Here is a 16,136-nt window from a genome sequence, read left to right on the forward strand (position 1 = left end):
ACAAACCCTTCTAACATTTGGAATTTAGTCACTGACAGGTGTTTTAAATTTATGTCTTTGCCTACCTGCCATGCAGCGGTACCTTTCAACTGCTATCGAGTAGAAGGAACTAGAAGACAGCTGAGAGGTTTTTATTCAGTGTGTCACAATGTTGGGTGGCAACCATACATTTCTCAAGAACATGAGGTGTATCAATCCACCTCCACAAATCGGCCCACCAATAAGTGGTTTTGCAAGAGGTTGTGTGTCACAACAAACTGTAGAGAGAACAACAACCACCTCTCAGCTTGCAAACCTGTTCCAAGCTTCACAGTTAAAAAAAAAAAATCCCTGTCAACACCAAATTTCACAGTATGCTCCCTGGAGCCATATCCCTCACTTATGAATGAATTCTTTGTTGTTTTCCCAGCACTCCCGACAGTAGCACCACGCCTTTTCACCCTCTGTCTCCCAATTACTCTGCAATCTTAGTGGGTCAGGACAGTCAGCACTGAATACGGAAACTAAGACAACACTTTTATACTTTGTAAAGGTTTGTTGGGTGGCTGCTTGAAAATGTTACAACATTTTATACATACAGGTGTGTCCTTGAAGGAATATGAGGAAATTCCTGTTTGAATCCCCTTAAGGATTGTCAGCTGCTAGAAACTACGTAGAACAGTGATAAATCAGTCAGCAGCAGAGTATTTCTCATCATCTGATCTGCCTATAGTCTAAAGCTCAGAGGATCAGAGGATTGGTGCAGAGAGGATGAAATGGAGTGAAGCCAGAGGAGAGGAAAATGGGTTGAGACGTGACAAACACATTCTTCTCTTGTCAGATACACTGTGCATCTGTACTGGCTTTGACCACCACACTTCAGTGATGTTTTGACTTTAAAGGGATAGTTTACTTTTTTGAAGTGGGGTTGTATGAGGTACAACTGGCCCCTCAGTATAATATCTCAGTATAAACTTCATTGTCCCCTGAGGAGATTTGTCTTGGACAACAGTGCATCACGCAATCCACATAAAACACTATAAAACATACACACTCTCCTAAATAATAATACATTGCACCATGGACTGTAATAGCTCCATGCCTGCTTAAAGTGACTTACAGTGCCGAAGTATGCCAATACAACTACAACACAATAAAATAAAAATTAAAAAAGTATAAAGTTATTCCAGGATATTAAGCAGATTTGTTCAGCAGAGCAATTGATGTTGGTAGAAATGAGAGCTTGCACCTAATTATTGTTTTATGCATACAAGATCTATATCGTCTTCCAGATGGTAAGAGTTCATATTCACTTTGCAGAATAAGTGAATGATCATTTAAAATTCTTTGTGATTGATTTTGTACAGCTGTCTCAAAAGTGGTTTGAAAGGCCTGGTAGTCTACAGTAAACAGAAATTATCCGCCCTCCTCCAGGTAGCCACTATGAGCTAGTGCTGGACAGAGATACAGGAGATAAAAGGCTGTGAATGGACCCAAACTAACAGCGTATGTTGGCTGCTGACAAGAAGTCCCATCTAGAATACACCATATACCAATTACTGCATCAACTGGTCAGAAAAAAGCAGTTCATCTGGAACTAACCAACTCACTCAGTATTCCTCAGTGCAGGCAGGCTGAGCAACGCGCTGTATCACTCCGCCTATCAACTGTTTGGGTCAGAGTCAGACTGTAGTGGCGTGTGGAAGAGGCGGAGGGATACAGCGCATCTCCTGCAGATATTATACTGAGGGGCCATGTTTAGCTATAACTGATCTATCCATTTGATAATTATGACTGTCTTCGGATATTATTATATTTTCTTCTTTCTCATAATAATAATAATAAATAAAATGTACATAGCGGCTTTCAAAAAACCCAAGGTCGCTTTTCAAGTGTAGACATTACTCATTAATGTGACATTCCCAAGCTTGAGTTGAGTCCTGCTCGTCCTCCCTCTCAGTCTTTGTCTCTCACACTGCGTGACTCTCTCTGACACATGTGTGCAGTGCGGCTGCCTGCTGTTTGATGTGCTGCTGCTGCTGCTGCTGCTGCTGCCTGTTGATGGCAGCTGATTGTCCTGGAGCTGGTACAGTGTTGAGAGATAATGATCGACAGAACATGTATTCAAAGCGCAGACGGGGAAGCTTGTTTCAACTGCATGTGAATTATTGACCTGTCAGAAGAAAATACATTGTGGTTGTTCAGTACAACCCCGTGTAATTATATTAATCTCTTAATAATATCTTTGTTGGCAATATGGCATGAGTTCTAATACATTACAAGTATCACATACGCATGACTTCTTTTTTGGAGAACTTCCTCATGTCTGTATCAGGTTGGATTTAAAGAGAAAATAAGCTTAATTAAGGACTTCCTGTCTCTGAGCTCCACCAGCTCGTTTTATCTTCATCCAAACACAACATGACACGCTGGCCTTTAGCCACTCACTCACTAGCTGTCAGACTTGAAAAGTGTTCTCTTGTCATTCAGCTGTCATTTCAGTACAGTTTCTTGACCCACCTCCAGCCTCCACCCGTTCATCATCTCAGCAGCGGATGCCTGGAGATCTCCAACCAAACCGTCCACGGAGGACAGTAAAGGTTTTCTTATCTTATCTCATGAAGATGTTGTCATCCTCAGGCCCCCCCCCCCTCTTCACCACCACAGTGTCCAGACTCATCTAACTGGGCAGACCTTACACATAGAGACCACTTCCCATGGTGGTCCGCTTCCTGCTGTGGTCTGACTCTGAACACTATAGTTTATTCCAGCTCATTCTGCATTTCCTCTCATTAGCTTCTCTTGATTGAACTCGGTTCTTCTAAATATTTTATTTTTTGACCAACTGATAAACACAGTTTCTTAAAATAATGCCTTAGTTATATGAACAGTGAGTCCCATAAACATGTACTAACAACTAGAAAGAGCCTCAGTCAGTTACATTTCAAATGTGGATAAGTTAGGTAACAATATAACATCCCTTCCCAGGAGATTCAACAATCTAGCCTCTAAGGCCCCATCCAGACGAATACGCGGCTTCACCGAATCCGATCTTTTTCTTAATCGTTTTGAAAAAAATCTCTGTAAACACGGCATCGTTTTCAGAAATATCTGCGTCCACACGCATCACCTGAAAACGACCCAAAACGCTGTAGTACCTACATACTGCAGGCGTGTGTGTGGAGCGTGTGTGGCGTTGCAGCGCTGCTTGCCACACATAAACACTTAAGACAGCTGAAGAAGACGGGAAGTCCCCGCTGTAATTCAATAGAGGAAGAAGTCCCCCGCTGTATTCAAACTCAAACATGGGATTAAATGTTGACAGGGAGTCGTGTCAGAGTAAATATGATGATCAGTGATGATTAAACAGGCGCGATTCTGCTGCAGCGTCTGAGCGACCTGACGGTAGTTGGCCGAGACTGTCAGTGTGCAGCAGCTGCTGCAGCGGTGTGTGTGTGTGTGTGTGTCTCAGGTTACAGGTAGAGCGGCGGGGGGCATGACATCATCGTTTCAGAAAAAAGCCGTATTGGCCGTCCAGACGAAAACGCTGGGGCGGCGTTTTCAAATTTTCCCACTCTGGGACCCGTTTTCAAAAAATACCGTTTTCACCCCCCGAAAACGCCGGATTCGTGTGGACGCGAGGCAAATCCGATAAAGTATTTATCCGGATTCGAAAAAAACGGATTCGTCTGGACGGGGCCTAAGAAAAACAACTGTTCACAAACGGCCTCATGTGACTCCAACGACTGTCGTTATAACACAATAGGGCACTAACAAAGTCAAAACCAACTTCCCATCAACGACTGTCACTCTAACAACTGTTGTTGGCACATGGAGCACAAAGGGAACCAGTGATATCATTGGTCTTGTGAACGCCCTCACAGAGGTTAAATACCTGGGTCTCCACACCAGATAGTTGGACCAGTCCCAGCCTGGTCAGATGCAAGCATGAACAGATGAAGCCTCTTGGATGAGAGGTGAAACGTCTTCTAAGACAATAACCAAGTCCAGTTGTGTTCGATTAAAATTTCCTTGAGATAATTATGACCTGGATGAATGAGAATATTCACAGGCTAATATAACAAGACCAACCTCTTCTTACAAATGAAGACTTCTCAGATAGTTTTTGGTGAAAACTTGCTTTAATCCATTTACTTGGAAAGAATTACTGTTACTGTTCCTATGCCACTGATGCTGCATAGTGCATATAGCATCAGGTTTGATTTATCACCTACACACTGAAGAAGCACCAGCCTGTACAGTGCCTGTGCATGAAAAAGTATGTGATGATCTAGTGCGGAACAACTCATGAAATGTGATCTGTTATTTATCCAAGTCACAAGTTTAAACAAACACGGTGCACTCACTAAAGCTGATTAAACATTCAGACATGGGCCTTTGGAATCAGCAGTCCTCTGACAGACATGGCTAGAAATCTTACACTTCAGGCTTGTTAGCTCAGCTTTTGGACACTGTGGACATTTGAATGACGTTTTCAATGTGGACAAAAGAAATACAATATTTATATTATATTGTATTGTGTTGTATATTTTAATATTTATATTGTGTTTGTTCATTAAGTTCCGCACCATGTTCCACCTGCCTACACACACTATTCACTCATGCACCCATACCTAGGGCTGGGCGATATGGCAAAAAACGTTATGACGATATGTTTTTCCATATTGATCGATTCTCGATATCGTCTCGATATGTATTTTTTGCTGCCGCTGCCAGTTCAAGCAGCATCCTGACTGAATCCTGAAGAAACCAGAGAATGTGTTCAGTTTGGGAGGATGACATGAGTTCACTTTAATGTTCATTAAGGGTGGAACAGTTCAATAATCCACAGTTTGATTTGATTTACATTGTTGTTGCTGTTGTTTTCTGTTGTCTTTTTTTCTACCATACATCAGCTCTAAAATGTGTCAATCATGAGGCTTTAGTCTTTCTAGTTATTTGAACAGGTTGTAGACAAATATTTAGCTATTTAGCTGCTCTGACACCAGGCTTTATGCCGAGCCCACTCTGATGAATCCAGGTGTGTCTGACTCTGACCTCAGTAGTCACAACAACTGTCAGACACACCTGGATTCATCAGTTTGTCCAATAATGTAAGACAGGAAGGAAAGGAGCCTGTTTGAGCTCAGGAAGTAGTGGAGCTGTGCATAAAGCCTATTTATTGATCTGACTCGGTAACCACGAGCGCAGTTCACGTCAACTCAGGTGATCTGCAGGTTGTTGTTTCACTTCACCGCTCCGACGCGACGCTCCGTGTGTGTGTGTGCGCGCGGCGCTGACAGAGAGAGAGGGAGGGAGAGAGGCTGTCGGCGCATACTGTGGGTGGATTTGACTCCGCGCGCACTGTCCGCGGACTTTTGCGGTTTCATAGGCAAGCATACAGTATCACATTTGAAACAGATTGAGTCCGCGCGGTCATAAAAATTGAGCTTTGCACGGAAGGGACCGGCGGACGCCCGCTTTGGGTCCTCGTCTGCCTCGAGTGCGCGCGGACATCCGCGGAGTCAAATACGCCGGAGTATGTGGGGGCCTGAGCCTAGCGCATGTTCTTCACACTGTACATGAGCAAACAGACATGTTACCGCAGAATAAACGTCACAAGCAGCTCCGTGTTTCCTCCACTTTCTGACCGTGGTGTCATCAGGTTGCTCTGACTCCACACTGACAGGCTTCTTTAGCCGGGACAGACGAACTGATGCTCCACACGTTCACAATCGCTTCAGTTGCCATCGGCTCCACCTCCACTCATTTCCTCCCTCTTTTACAACTTTCACTTTATCACAGCTTGGGATCAATAAAGTATATCTATCTATCTATCCATCTTATCCTTCCTCCCTTTAGCTGCAGCAGCTCAAACAAGCTCTGCATGCTCAGGACAGGAGGCGGAGTATCAGACGGAAGTGTGGCCGGCTGCTGTCGCGCATATTTACTTTCATGTGATATCGAGGAATAGGGCCATAGCTTATTATCGAAATCGTTCAAAGATTTATCGCGATCCCGTATCGAGATCGTTATATCGCCCAGCCCTACCCATACCTTTGCCCACGACTCATAATGTAAATATTTAACTTGACTATTTAATTTAGTTTCATTTGGTTTAAATGAATCATTTATTTCAACATTTAGCCTACATGGTGTTGTGACCCTTTCAGCCAGGTCATGACAATCATGAACTTAGATTAAGATCTGAATATCTATCAATACATTTATTCACTTGCTGCACATATACTTTTTCCTCACATCTCATTTCATCCGTCCATTATCTTAACTCCTCATCTGTGCAGAGTCACATAGGGTGAGGGTGAGGTACACCCAGCTAGCTTAGTTGCATCCCATAATGTTCCCATCAGTCCTCATTAGTACGGTGTACATTTTAGGACATCCTCAGGTGTCAGGCTTCAGCCTCAGACTTTAGATGAAAAGGCATAAGGTCTCAGGAAAACCTCTGTCAGGTGTCCACTAAACAGCCTCAGAAAAAAGACGTCAGACCAAAAGGCATTCGAAAAAAGGCGTCAGACCAAAAGGCATCAGAAAAAAGGCGTCAGACCAAAAGGCGTCAGAAAAAAGACGTCAGACCAGAAGGCGTCAGACCAAAAGGCATCAGAAAAAAGGCGTCAGACCAGAAGGCGTCAGAAAAAAGGCGTCAGACCAAAAGGTATCAGAAAAAAGGCGTCAGAAAAAAGGCGTCAGACCAAAAGGCATCAGAAAAAAGGCGTCAGACCAAAAGGCATCAGAAAAAAGGCGTCAGAAAAAAGGCGTCAGACCAAAAGGCGTCAGAAAAAAGGCGTCACACCAAAAGGCGTCACACCAAAAGATGTCACACCAGAAGGCGTCACACCAAAAGGTGTCAGAAAAAAGGCGTAAAAAGGGTTAGGGACGTCAGAAAAAAGATGTCAGATTAAAAACTGACTATTTTTATTTCTTCAAACTTTGATTCAGTTGAGGCATTTTTTTTTGGAGCGGGCAGACTAGTAATTTATTTATCTATCGCTGTATTTAATGACGTCATCGAAACACAACACCGGTAACGAGCTGACGTGCAGAAAAGAGACTGCCCCGAAAGGAACACGTGTCTCCGATATCTAACGGCAGGTTCACACCGGATGCAGAAGTGCCACGAATAGACGCAGAATGGGCCTGTTTCCTACCGCCCTTGTTAACCGATTGTGTTGTTCACACCAGACGCACCGCGGCACGCACCTCCGCAGCCGGCTCGCGCCCTGCAGCGATTGTTTTGGTCCATTTTGTGTGTGAATCGCGAACGATCGCATCAATCTGGGCAGCAAGTTACCCACAGAAACACGAGAGAATCCAGTTAATTTTCAAAATTAAAGCAATTTTCAAAATAAAATACTGCGATTGACAAATACAATAGCCCTGTGTTTGCGTTTGTGGTCTATTTGTGTTTATATACCTAAAAAGAGCGCGAGAGAGATGATGCCTTTTGGTCTGACGCCTTTTTTCTGACGCCTTTTGGTCTGACGCCTTTTTTCTGACGCCTTTTCTCTGATGCCTTTTGGTCTGACGCCTTTTTTCTGATGCCTTTTGGTCTGACGCCTTTTTTCTGACGCCTTTTTTCTGATACCTTTTGGTCTGACGCCTTTTTTCTGACGCCTTTTTTCTGATGCCTTTTGGTCTGACGCCTTTTTTCTGATGCCTTTTGGTCTGACGTCTTTTTTCTGACGCCTTTTTTCTGATGCCTTTTGGTCTGACGTCTTTTTTCTGACGCCTTTTTTCTGTTGCCTTTTGGTCTGACGCCTTTTTTCTGATGCCTTTTGGTCTGACGTCTTTTTTCGGAGGCTGTTTAGTGGACACCTGACAGAGGTTTTCCTGAGACCTTATGCCTTTTCATCTTAAGTCTGAGGCTGAAGCCTGACACCTGAGGATGTCCTAAAATGTACACCGTACATCAGGTTCCATTCACTCTTATCTAACTGTGGGTCGTACTCAAGGGGGCAGTTGTCGGTCTGAGAAGTGAAGCTCACTTCCGCGTTCAAAAAACTGCAATCCTCTCGGCTGCCACTGGGGGCTGCTAAGGGAGCATTCTCCATAGACCCCCATGTTAAAATCGCCGATTTTACATCCTCAATAAACATGATCAAAGCCTGGTGTCAGCACGTTTTTTGGTCTCAACCGATAGTTTCTACCCCCGCACACACTCTGAGGGGGGTGAATTTTTTTTTTTAACTCTACCGTTTTACTGTTATTAGGTTAAAACTCTGGCCAATTAGGGCGAGTGACAGGTCCGGAGCGGTCCGTGGACAGCTGCTTCGAGGCCAGTGGGCGGGTTCTCGGCCGGTAAATCCAACATGGCGCTGTTCAGGCCGCCATATTTGAGTCACAAAAACGACTCCCCAAAACCAATGGGTGACGTCACGGATGCTACGTCCATGTTTTTTAAGTCGTTCCATATTGAGTTTTGGCATTTTCATCATGCAGTTTTGCATTGTGCATTGTACAGTTCAGTAGTTTTTATTAAGTTCTTGTTTTTGGGTGAGAAAAAAATTCGGTTTACAAAAATATTTTTCACTGCTAGTTTTAGTTTTAGTGAACTATAATAGCCCTGCCTGCAACTTGTTGAATTAACTTGATTTGAGTATGATGACTGAGTATGATGACTGTCTGTAAGCGGCACCAGTGCATTGCCTCCTCCTGCCTCATCCACGTTGCATCAAATGCACAGGTGTAGACAGGTGTGTGTGTGTGTACAACACTGAGCTCCTTACTGTACACACACACACACACTTTCACCTTCAGAGCCTTCCCAGACAACGCCTGTCTAATGAATTCAGCTGTTGCAGCTCTGATGTCTGTAGGTTCAGTCTGTCAGTGGTTCCATTCACCAGCCCAGCGCTCTGTGTTGGCTCTATCATGGAAGATACAGTGGTAACTAGTTTTGATACAGTGAATTTCTATCTCCATTAACATCACATCATAAAGTCCTCATTGTCACACAGCTGATAGTATCTGGTTCTATTTGTGTCGCACTCTTTGAAGGGTTGCATGTGAGATAAGTTAATACCAGGGAAGCGTGGCAGCGTAGTTAGTCATTGTCAGAAGTGTTTGTCCAGTTTAACCTGCACATGTTTTCTGCAACATGTCGGTGCAACATGTTCTGCTGCCAAGGTGGAAATAATATCATGATGAGTCAAAACAAAAAAAGTTCACTGTGTCTCCTGACGTCTTAACCACCAAACAGCAGCTCAAAGGCCCCATGAAAATTGAATTCTGCATCCACGTGTTATTGTTCATCTAACTGTTGACATTTGCTAAATCAGAATAATGTATTTTCTCCTCCTGTAAAACATTTTCAGACGTTTAATGGCTCATCCTGCATCAGGCGTTCCTAATTTTGCCTCCAACTAAAATTGTTTCTTGAACTTTTAGTCTCTCCCCTGAATATAAATCCTGCCGGTCACTGTCACAGCCTCTGAGCTGCACGAGCCGGTTCTGCAGACACTTGTGTGCAGGGATGGGTACCGAAATTCAGTACTTTTTTGGTACCGACCGAATTCCCACCAAAGTACCGAGTATCGATTCACATAAAGTCAATCGGTACCACATTTCGGTACCTGAACGCACCTTCGTCGTGCGGCAGTCTGCATGAGCCCCGCACACTCGCGCCCGCCCCCCTTCTCTCTCTCTCCCTCTCTCTGAAATGACACGCTGAGAAGCGGTAGAGCCAGCCCGTCGTTTAAAATCACTATGAAAAACAGCCGTCCGTCATTTAACGTGAGGAATGGACTGTTGTGACAATCCGTACCGAAGCGGTCCGGTCCCGAGTCCCGCTTCTCATCACAGCGGCGCCATTCAAGTCCTCGTCACGTAATGAGAGCACATCTAAACGAGGATGAAGTCTCCCCCTCTCCTCGTCAAAACGTGAAGTCCACATGTTGCAGAGTTGTTGCACTGTAGTTTCAGTTGTTTTTTTATTTGACAAAGTTTCACACAGAGCTTTCTGATGGCTGTAGGAGTCTTTCCATGTTTCTCCTCAGTAAAAACGGACATTTTTTTCAGACAAGACGATAGTCTCATAAACTTTTTTTTTTTTTTTTCATTGAATGACTATTCCATTATATGAAAATCATTGCCCATCCCTAAAACATAAAATACTCTTAAAGGCTGAGGAGTTGTGATGTTAAGAGGTAAATATTAAAATTTTAGACATTTTGAGTTTTTTTTTTTAATTACCACACACACAAAAAGTACCGAAAACAGGTACCGATTGGTACCGATATCGGTTCCCAGGTACCGAGTATCGATACCGTATCGATTCAAATGCGAAAGGTACCCATCCCTACTTGTGTGTGAGTGTATTCTGACTCTGTGGAGCATCATGGACCTGCAGCATCACTGCTGCCTCCAGCTCCAGGCTCAAACAGTCTGCATGCTCATTGGTCGATTTGATTACCAACTGATTTTTGATCATTAAAGGGATATTTCAACATGTTGGCAAATATCGCCCATTGCCATAATCCATAGTCTTAGGAGTAGGTTTGTTACCTTTAATTGTTGGTGCAAGTTGTTTTTCCATCTCAAAAACGCTCTGGTGGACAAGTTGTGACCCATTCACCACACTATGAAATAATAATGGAATGTTATCAGACAGAGTTGTTTTCGAGGTAAATGCGTAGCCGGAACTACATTCCAGACTCGGCTTCTGGGCGGAGTGATTTCAAAAGCGAAAGTATCTACATAATTATACGTTATTATTTCATAGCGTGGTGAATGTGCAGATCACAACTTGTCCACCAGAGCGTTTTGGAGTTGTTGGCTTGTGTATTTAGTTTGATGAGGGAAACGTGGAAATACTGAGCAGCTCACATCTCTGCCCAGCCGATCTAAAAACAGCTTGCACTGACAGTTAGCCAGTCGCCTGGAATGTCTAGTAATTGATAATAAAAAAAAAATACTGATAAAAATATTCTTTTAACTAATAATCATTCCAAGTGTCCTGAAGGGATATAGTCCAGAATTTACTCGAAACGACGTCATTTAGGACATTTTAAAAACAGTCCTGTATTGAATTTGCCTGGTGCACGGTCTCGCATTCACGCGTGTGAACGCAATACAGGTTTTCTCTTCAGGACACTTGAATTGCAGTGGACGAGCAGTGTGGAGGAATATTAAATGGTTTTTGTGTAGTTTTATGGACGCTTTTGTGTCAGCCCCTATTAATCTCATATAAAGTTTTTGTTGGACTACGAACCGGCCCCCCGGGTCTCCAGATGCAATTTGAGGAATAAAAAACTAGCACCCTCAGCATGAGGGTGAGTCAATGATGACTGAATTTCATTTTTTGGTGAACTATTCCTTTAACTACCTGTCGTACCACGAGGCTCTGAGTCATAATCCTGACTACGGGTGGTAAATTTGACAAATAAATGCTTATTGTGAGCAAATGCATTGAGCCTACTTTCTGCTTCACTATGGCACGACATGTTGTGTGCACAGAAAAAATGTTGACATGTTCACTTTTATCTTCCACGCCCTGGCCTGTCACTGTCTAGGTGTCTACAGCTTCTATTGAAGGGCGTGTCAGGGTTATCTAGTCTGCTACATCACACTGTTTAGGATCAATGTACACTTATTCAGGCAGAATAATTCTGGTTTCAGTCTAACGGATACCTTATTCTTGCACCTTGCACACCTGTTTAATATTGCTGCTGCTGTCACATTCCAAAGAATGGCTCAAGTGGGTATCTTCACACCTCAGCACTCAAACACAAGCACTCTACCTTCTCCGGTGTATTATCAGTAAGTGTGAACAGACTGTACTGGGCAGATTCCAGTAAATCACAAGCCTGGAAATGGAAAAGAGAGCTCACCTTCATCAGCTGACAAGACAGAGCAAACACACCCCAACCACACACAGTGATCTCATTCTCCCACAAAACTGTATCTGGGTTATCAGTGACACACTGTCATCTGTTTCTGTTCCATATGTACATAGGGTGGCCACATGTCCCACTTTACTATTTTATTAGCTACTTACACATCCCGCATTGTGATTGACAGGCTCCACTTTGTGTTAAAATCAGGCATAAAATGATTGTGTGGTGAAAACAGTGAGGACATGAATGTCATTTAAACTAGGAGGCAGAACTTCAATGCAGGTTAAGGTCGCGCTCACCAACAACAAAAAAACGATCAAAAAAAATGGCAGAGTGAGCATGGAGGAAAGGAAGATAACGACCGAGAGGAAGAAAATAAAATGCAGCTATACGACAAAGACGAAGACTTGCCTGCATGTCTGTTGTGTTTATTGTACATAGTTCAGGTGTGTTAACTTGAGAAGAACTGTGAAATAGCATGAAAGCTTCATGTTTACTATGTTTCCTTGAGAAACATGAAAGTTGAATTTAAATAAAATATTATAATATAATATTTGTTAAGGTTATAGTAATGTGTTGACCTAAGGAGCAAAAAGTTATTTTAGACTTAATCTCGATGCATTGGAATCTCACATTGTCCCACACATACAGTAGCCTATGTAGTCTTTGTCCCACATTTGGTGAGTTAGGATCTGCCTGGTCACCCATATGATATAGAGCAGGGGTTCTCAACTAGTCTCACTCTGGGCTCCACATTTTCCCATGGTCATTAAAGCAGAACTTTGCAAGTCGGCCGGAAATAGCTCGCTCCTTCGTTGGTTTCTCTTTTTTTCCCTCTCCGGAGCTCCCCCACAGTTCTGGGAGGCACATGTCACTGTCGTAAAACCTCGCCGCCGCCACCTCCTCCACCCCCCCTACACGTGCTTGTGTTTACTGCTGTTTGCTAAGCCCTGCTAACACCGAGCTAACGCTATGCTAACACGGAGCTAACGCTAACACGGAGCTAACGCTAATACAGCCACACACAGGCACAAAGACACAGACATACACACACAGGAATAAAGGTTCCAAAACGCGAAGGTGTGTGTGTGTGTGTGTGTCATGATGTATTACATTATCTTATAAAAGACCCATGGTGTGTGTATCTGTGTTAGCATTAGCTCCCCGTTAGCCACAAGCTGAACTTTATCAGTAAACATTTCATGTTTCCATGGTTTCCTCCGACTTTCCGAACTCAAACCAATCACGATTCGTGACATGCATGACGTCATATGCGTTCTTATCTTGTACTGCCGTAAGGCAGTTTCTCGCGATACTTCTATCCATTGACGAGATTCGTAACACCGAGACGGACAACTGATCTTGCAAGTGCGGTTTTCAGCCAGTGGGGGGGGGGTGAGCGCATTGGCCTAGACCCCATTCACTTCATAACAGGTCACTCAACCATCACAGTGACTCTGAGCCACAATAATTACAGCCCAAATCCTGCATAGTTCTGCTTTAAGTCGCGACCCACTTTTATAGAATTCAAACCAAGATTTTTTTTTAAGCCTTTAAAAACTCATTTTGCTCTTTATTGAGCAAAGTGCATTTCAGAGCACATAAATGAAACTGAGGAGGACCATGACAACTGCATGTACGGAAGTGAATAAAAAAATATCAAACTGCACAAAATGGAGACCAACAAAACAATATATTTGACTTCTAATGTATCTCTGCATTCAGAGCATGTTCACAAAAGTGAATAAATATCAAATTGCACAAAATAAAGACCCACAAAACAAAACAAGATTCACTGCATTCAGGCCATATTAACAAGAAAATGATATCTTTGCATTCAGAGCAAATAATAAGAAACTGAGGAGGACCATTACAACTGCATGTGTTCACGTCACGCGTGCCTTTCAATATAAGTTATTTTTCAAAATAAAAGACATGTCCAACATCAGATGTGCATTAAATATTATTTACTTTTTTGACCAGCTGTCCGCGACCCATCCAGAACGGGTCCGCGACCCACTTTTGGGTCCCGACCCACCAGTTGAGAACCACTGATATAGGGCACATGCCAGAAAGCTGCTACATGACTACTTAGGAGAATTACACATAATTGTTGTGTGTGCAGTTAAGAGAAGTATGGCGCAGTTTCAGTTGCAGAAATCAGACAGACCTACCACAACTCTGTCTGTGGAGGCAGTCAGTCAGTCAGTCTAATCTCTTCCACCTAACACAAGACTGTTTTGGGACTACAGAGACTGTGATCAGGATTCCCTTCTCTTTACTTCTTATAATTCTCTCAATAAACTTAATAAGCCACTCAATGCTGGGTTCATTCTCCTGGAGGTAAAACTCACATCTTTGTCCAAGTAACGGTTCCAAACCTACTGCAGAGACACTATGTCTCCCCTGTGTCTCCCCTTGAACAGACTGAGACAGAATCAGTTGAGTATTTCTAAATGAAGAACAGCAACAGTTGAATAGTTAGATCTAATTAGGCCGGATAAGGAGAATGAGTCATACACGCACAACAGGTTTTTCATTACAGTGTTAAATGTAACGCAGCGGCTGCCAAGAACACAACAACATCTGCCGAGGGCGAGGGGGGGGGTTTACCCCAGAAGCCTGTTTGATAACACCTGTGTGTGTCAGAGGCAGTCTATCAAGACTTCTCTGGGTGATGGATAAGTGGGTCTGAACACGGATCTGCAGGAAAATAAAAAAGGGCTGGGAATATGTGGAGTGAATGGCAGCTTCTCTGTCATTATCCCGACCACTTGAGGTTGACCAATTTCTTTTTGAACCTTTTATTTATCCAGGGAAGAGTGACTCAGCCTGGGTACTTGCTGCTTTACAGTCACTCTGAGCACAGCTTTGCACAGTTCCACAGCAGGACACTACAGAAGGAATAAAAGTCAAGTGCTCTGCAAAAGGGCAGCAAAAACAGTTTGGTCTGTATTTCAGGTTTAGCCTACATCACCTATATTATTTGTAAAAACTCCATATTTGTACTGCACAGGGCAGCGGATGCACAACAACCACTCGCGCCGTGTGATGATAACAGTGAATCTGCACTGTGTTCAGTCACCAACCTCTGCCTTTCTCATACCACTGATAGCAACCACTGGAGTACAGTACATGACTGAAGTGACTGAAGCCACAGATCAATATCACTGTGATTAGACTGCAGAATGTGTCCGCAAGGCAAACAGCCAGTGTGTGTCAGATGTTTCTGCTCACTTCAGTCTGTCAGCCATGGAACACTCACACACACAGTGAGGAGGGGGAGGGGCTGAGTTTATTTATTTATTTATTTTTTATTTAACCTTTATTTACCCAGGCAAGCAAATTAAGAACAAAATTCTTATTTTCAAGTGCAGCCCGAAGGGGAAGGGGGAGGGGAGTGCTAAAGTGTGAGTGAGTGTGTGAGTGAGCCTCCATTAGATCAAATTCACTCACAAGAAGGAAAGGATCACTGAAAACATTTACACAGACTAAACTACTGTGGGAACTTCTAAGGATCTTAGCTTGTCTGTTTGTTTGGTCAATGGTCAGTGATAATAAATAAATAAATAAGCAAACAAACAAATAAATATGATATAGCTATTCAATGAATAATAGCCTGCTAAACCCAAACCCATCACCTGAGAAGCTGACAGAGGAGAAGAAGGAGAAGGATGCAGTGTTCTTACATCTGGCTGCCGAAGCTGCTCATCTCAGACCTGGAGTCAGGGAAGAACACCTCGTCTCCTTCTGCTTTGCTCTTGGATTTCTTCCGTTTCAGCTTGAAGGAGTTAAAAAGTTTATTTTTCTTCTTCTCTTTAGGTAGAACCTCAGCGGGCAGCGTGGCGCTGTCTCCCGGCCGGAGGGGACCGGGGCTCGGCGGCTCCGACCTGTCTCCGGGGGCGGTGGTCGGAGCTCCATCTCTGAGGGACTCGGACCGGCTCAGCTCCTTGTTCTCCTTCTCAGGTGATTTGAACTTGAACAGCTTCTTGACCTTCAGCTTGCTGGACTTACTCATGGTGTCTGTGGAAGAAGTTCAGAGAGGAGGCATGAGGAGCTGCTGCTGCTGGAGGAGACTGACTGACTGACTCTACCTGCTGTGTGTTGTTGCTCTGCCTGCATACGCGCTCAACAGGTGAAGGAGGTGTAACTGTGTCAAGTTAGCCGGAAGAAACTATTACACTTCCGATTGTGACCTTCAAAATAAAATAGATGGCGCGACACAACATGTAGGTATAGTATTATTATTTTAAATAAACTGTAATAGCGTTACATTAACATAAGACAATTCAAATCACACAG

At 43.5% G+C, this 16,136-nt stretch overlaps 1 protein-coding gene across 1 annotated transcript in view; it reads right to left on the reverse strand.

The window, feature by feature from the left end:
- Positions 1–15,898, reverse strand: part of crybg1a (crystallin beta-gamma domain containing 1a) — a 56,590-nt gene extending 40,692 nt beyond the window's left edge. The window contains exon 1 of the mRNA XM_085766701.1: positions 15,524–15,898. Within this exon, the coding sequence (XP_085622827.1) occupies positions 15,524–15,852 (329 nt within the window). The 5' untranslated portion in view covers positions 15,853–15,898. The remainder of the gene's footprint in view (positions 1–15,523) is intronic.
- Between the last annotated feature and the right edge of the window lie 238 nt (positions 15,899–16,136).

Source organism: Trachurus japonicus, chromosome 22, assembly GCF_045865225.1.
Source record: "Trachurus japonicus isolate A0001 chromosome 22, Traja_1.0".
Taxonomy (NCBI): Eukaryota; Metazoa; Chordata; class Actinopteri; order Carangiformes; family Carangidae; genus Trachurus; species Trachurus japonicus.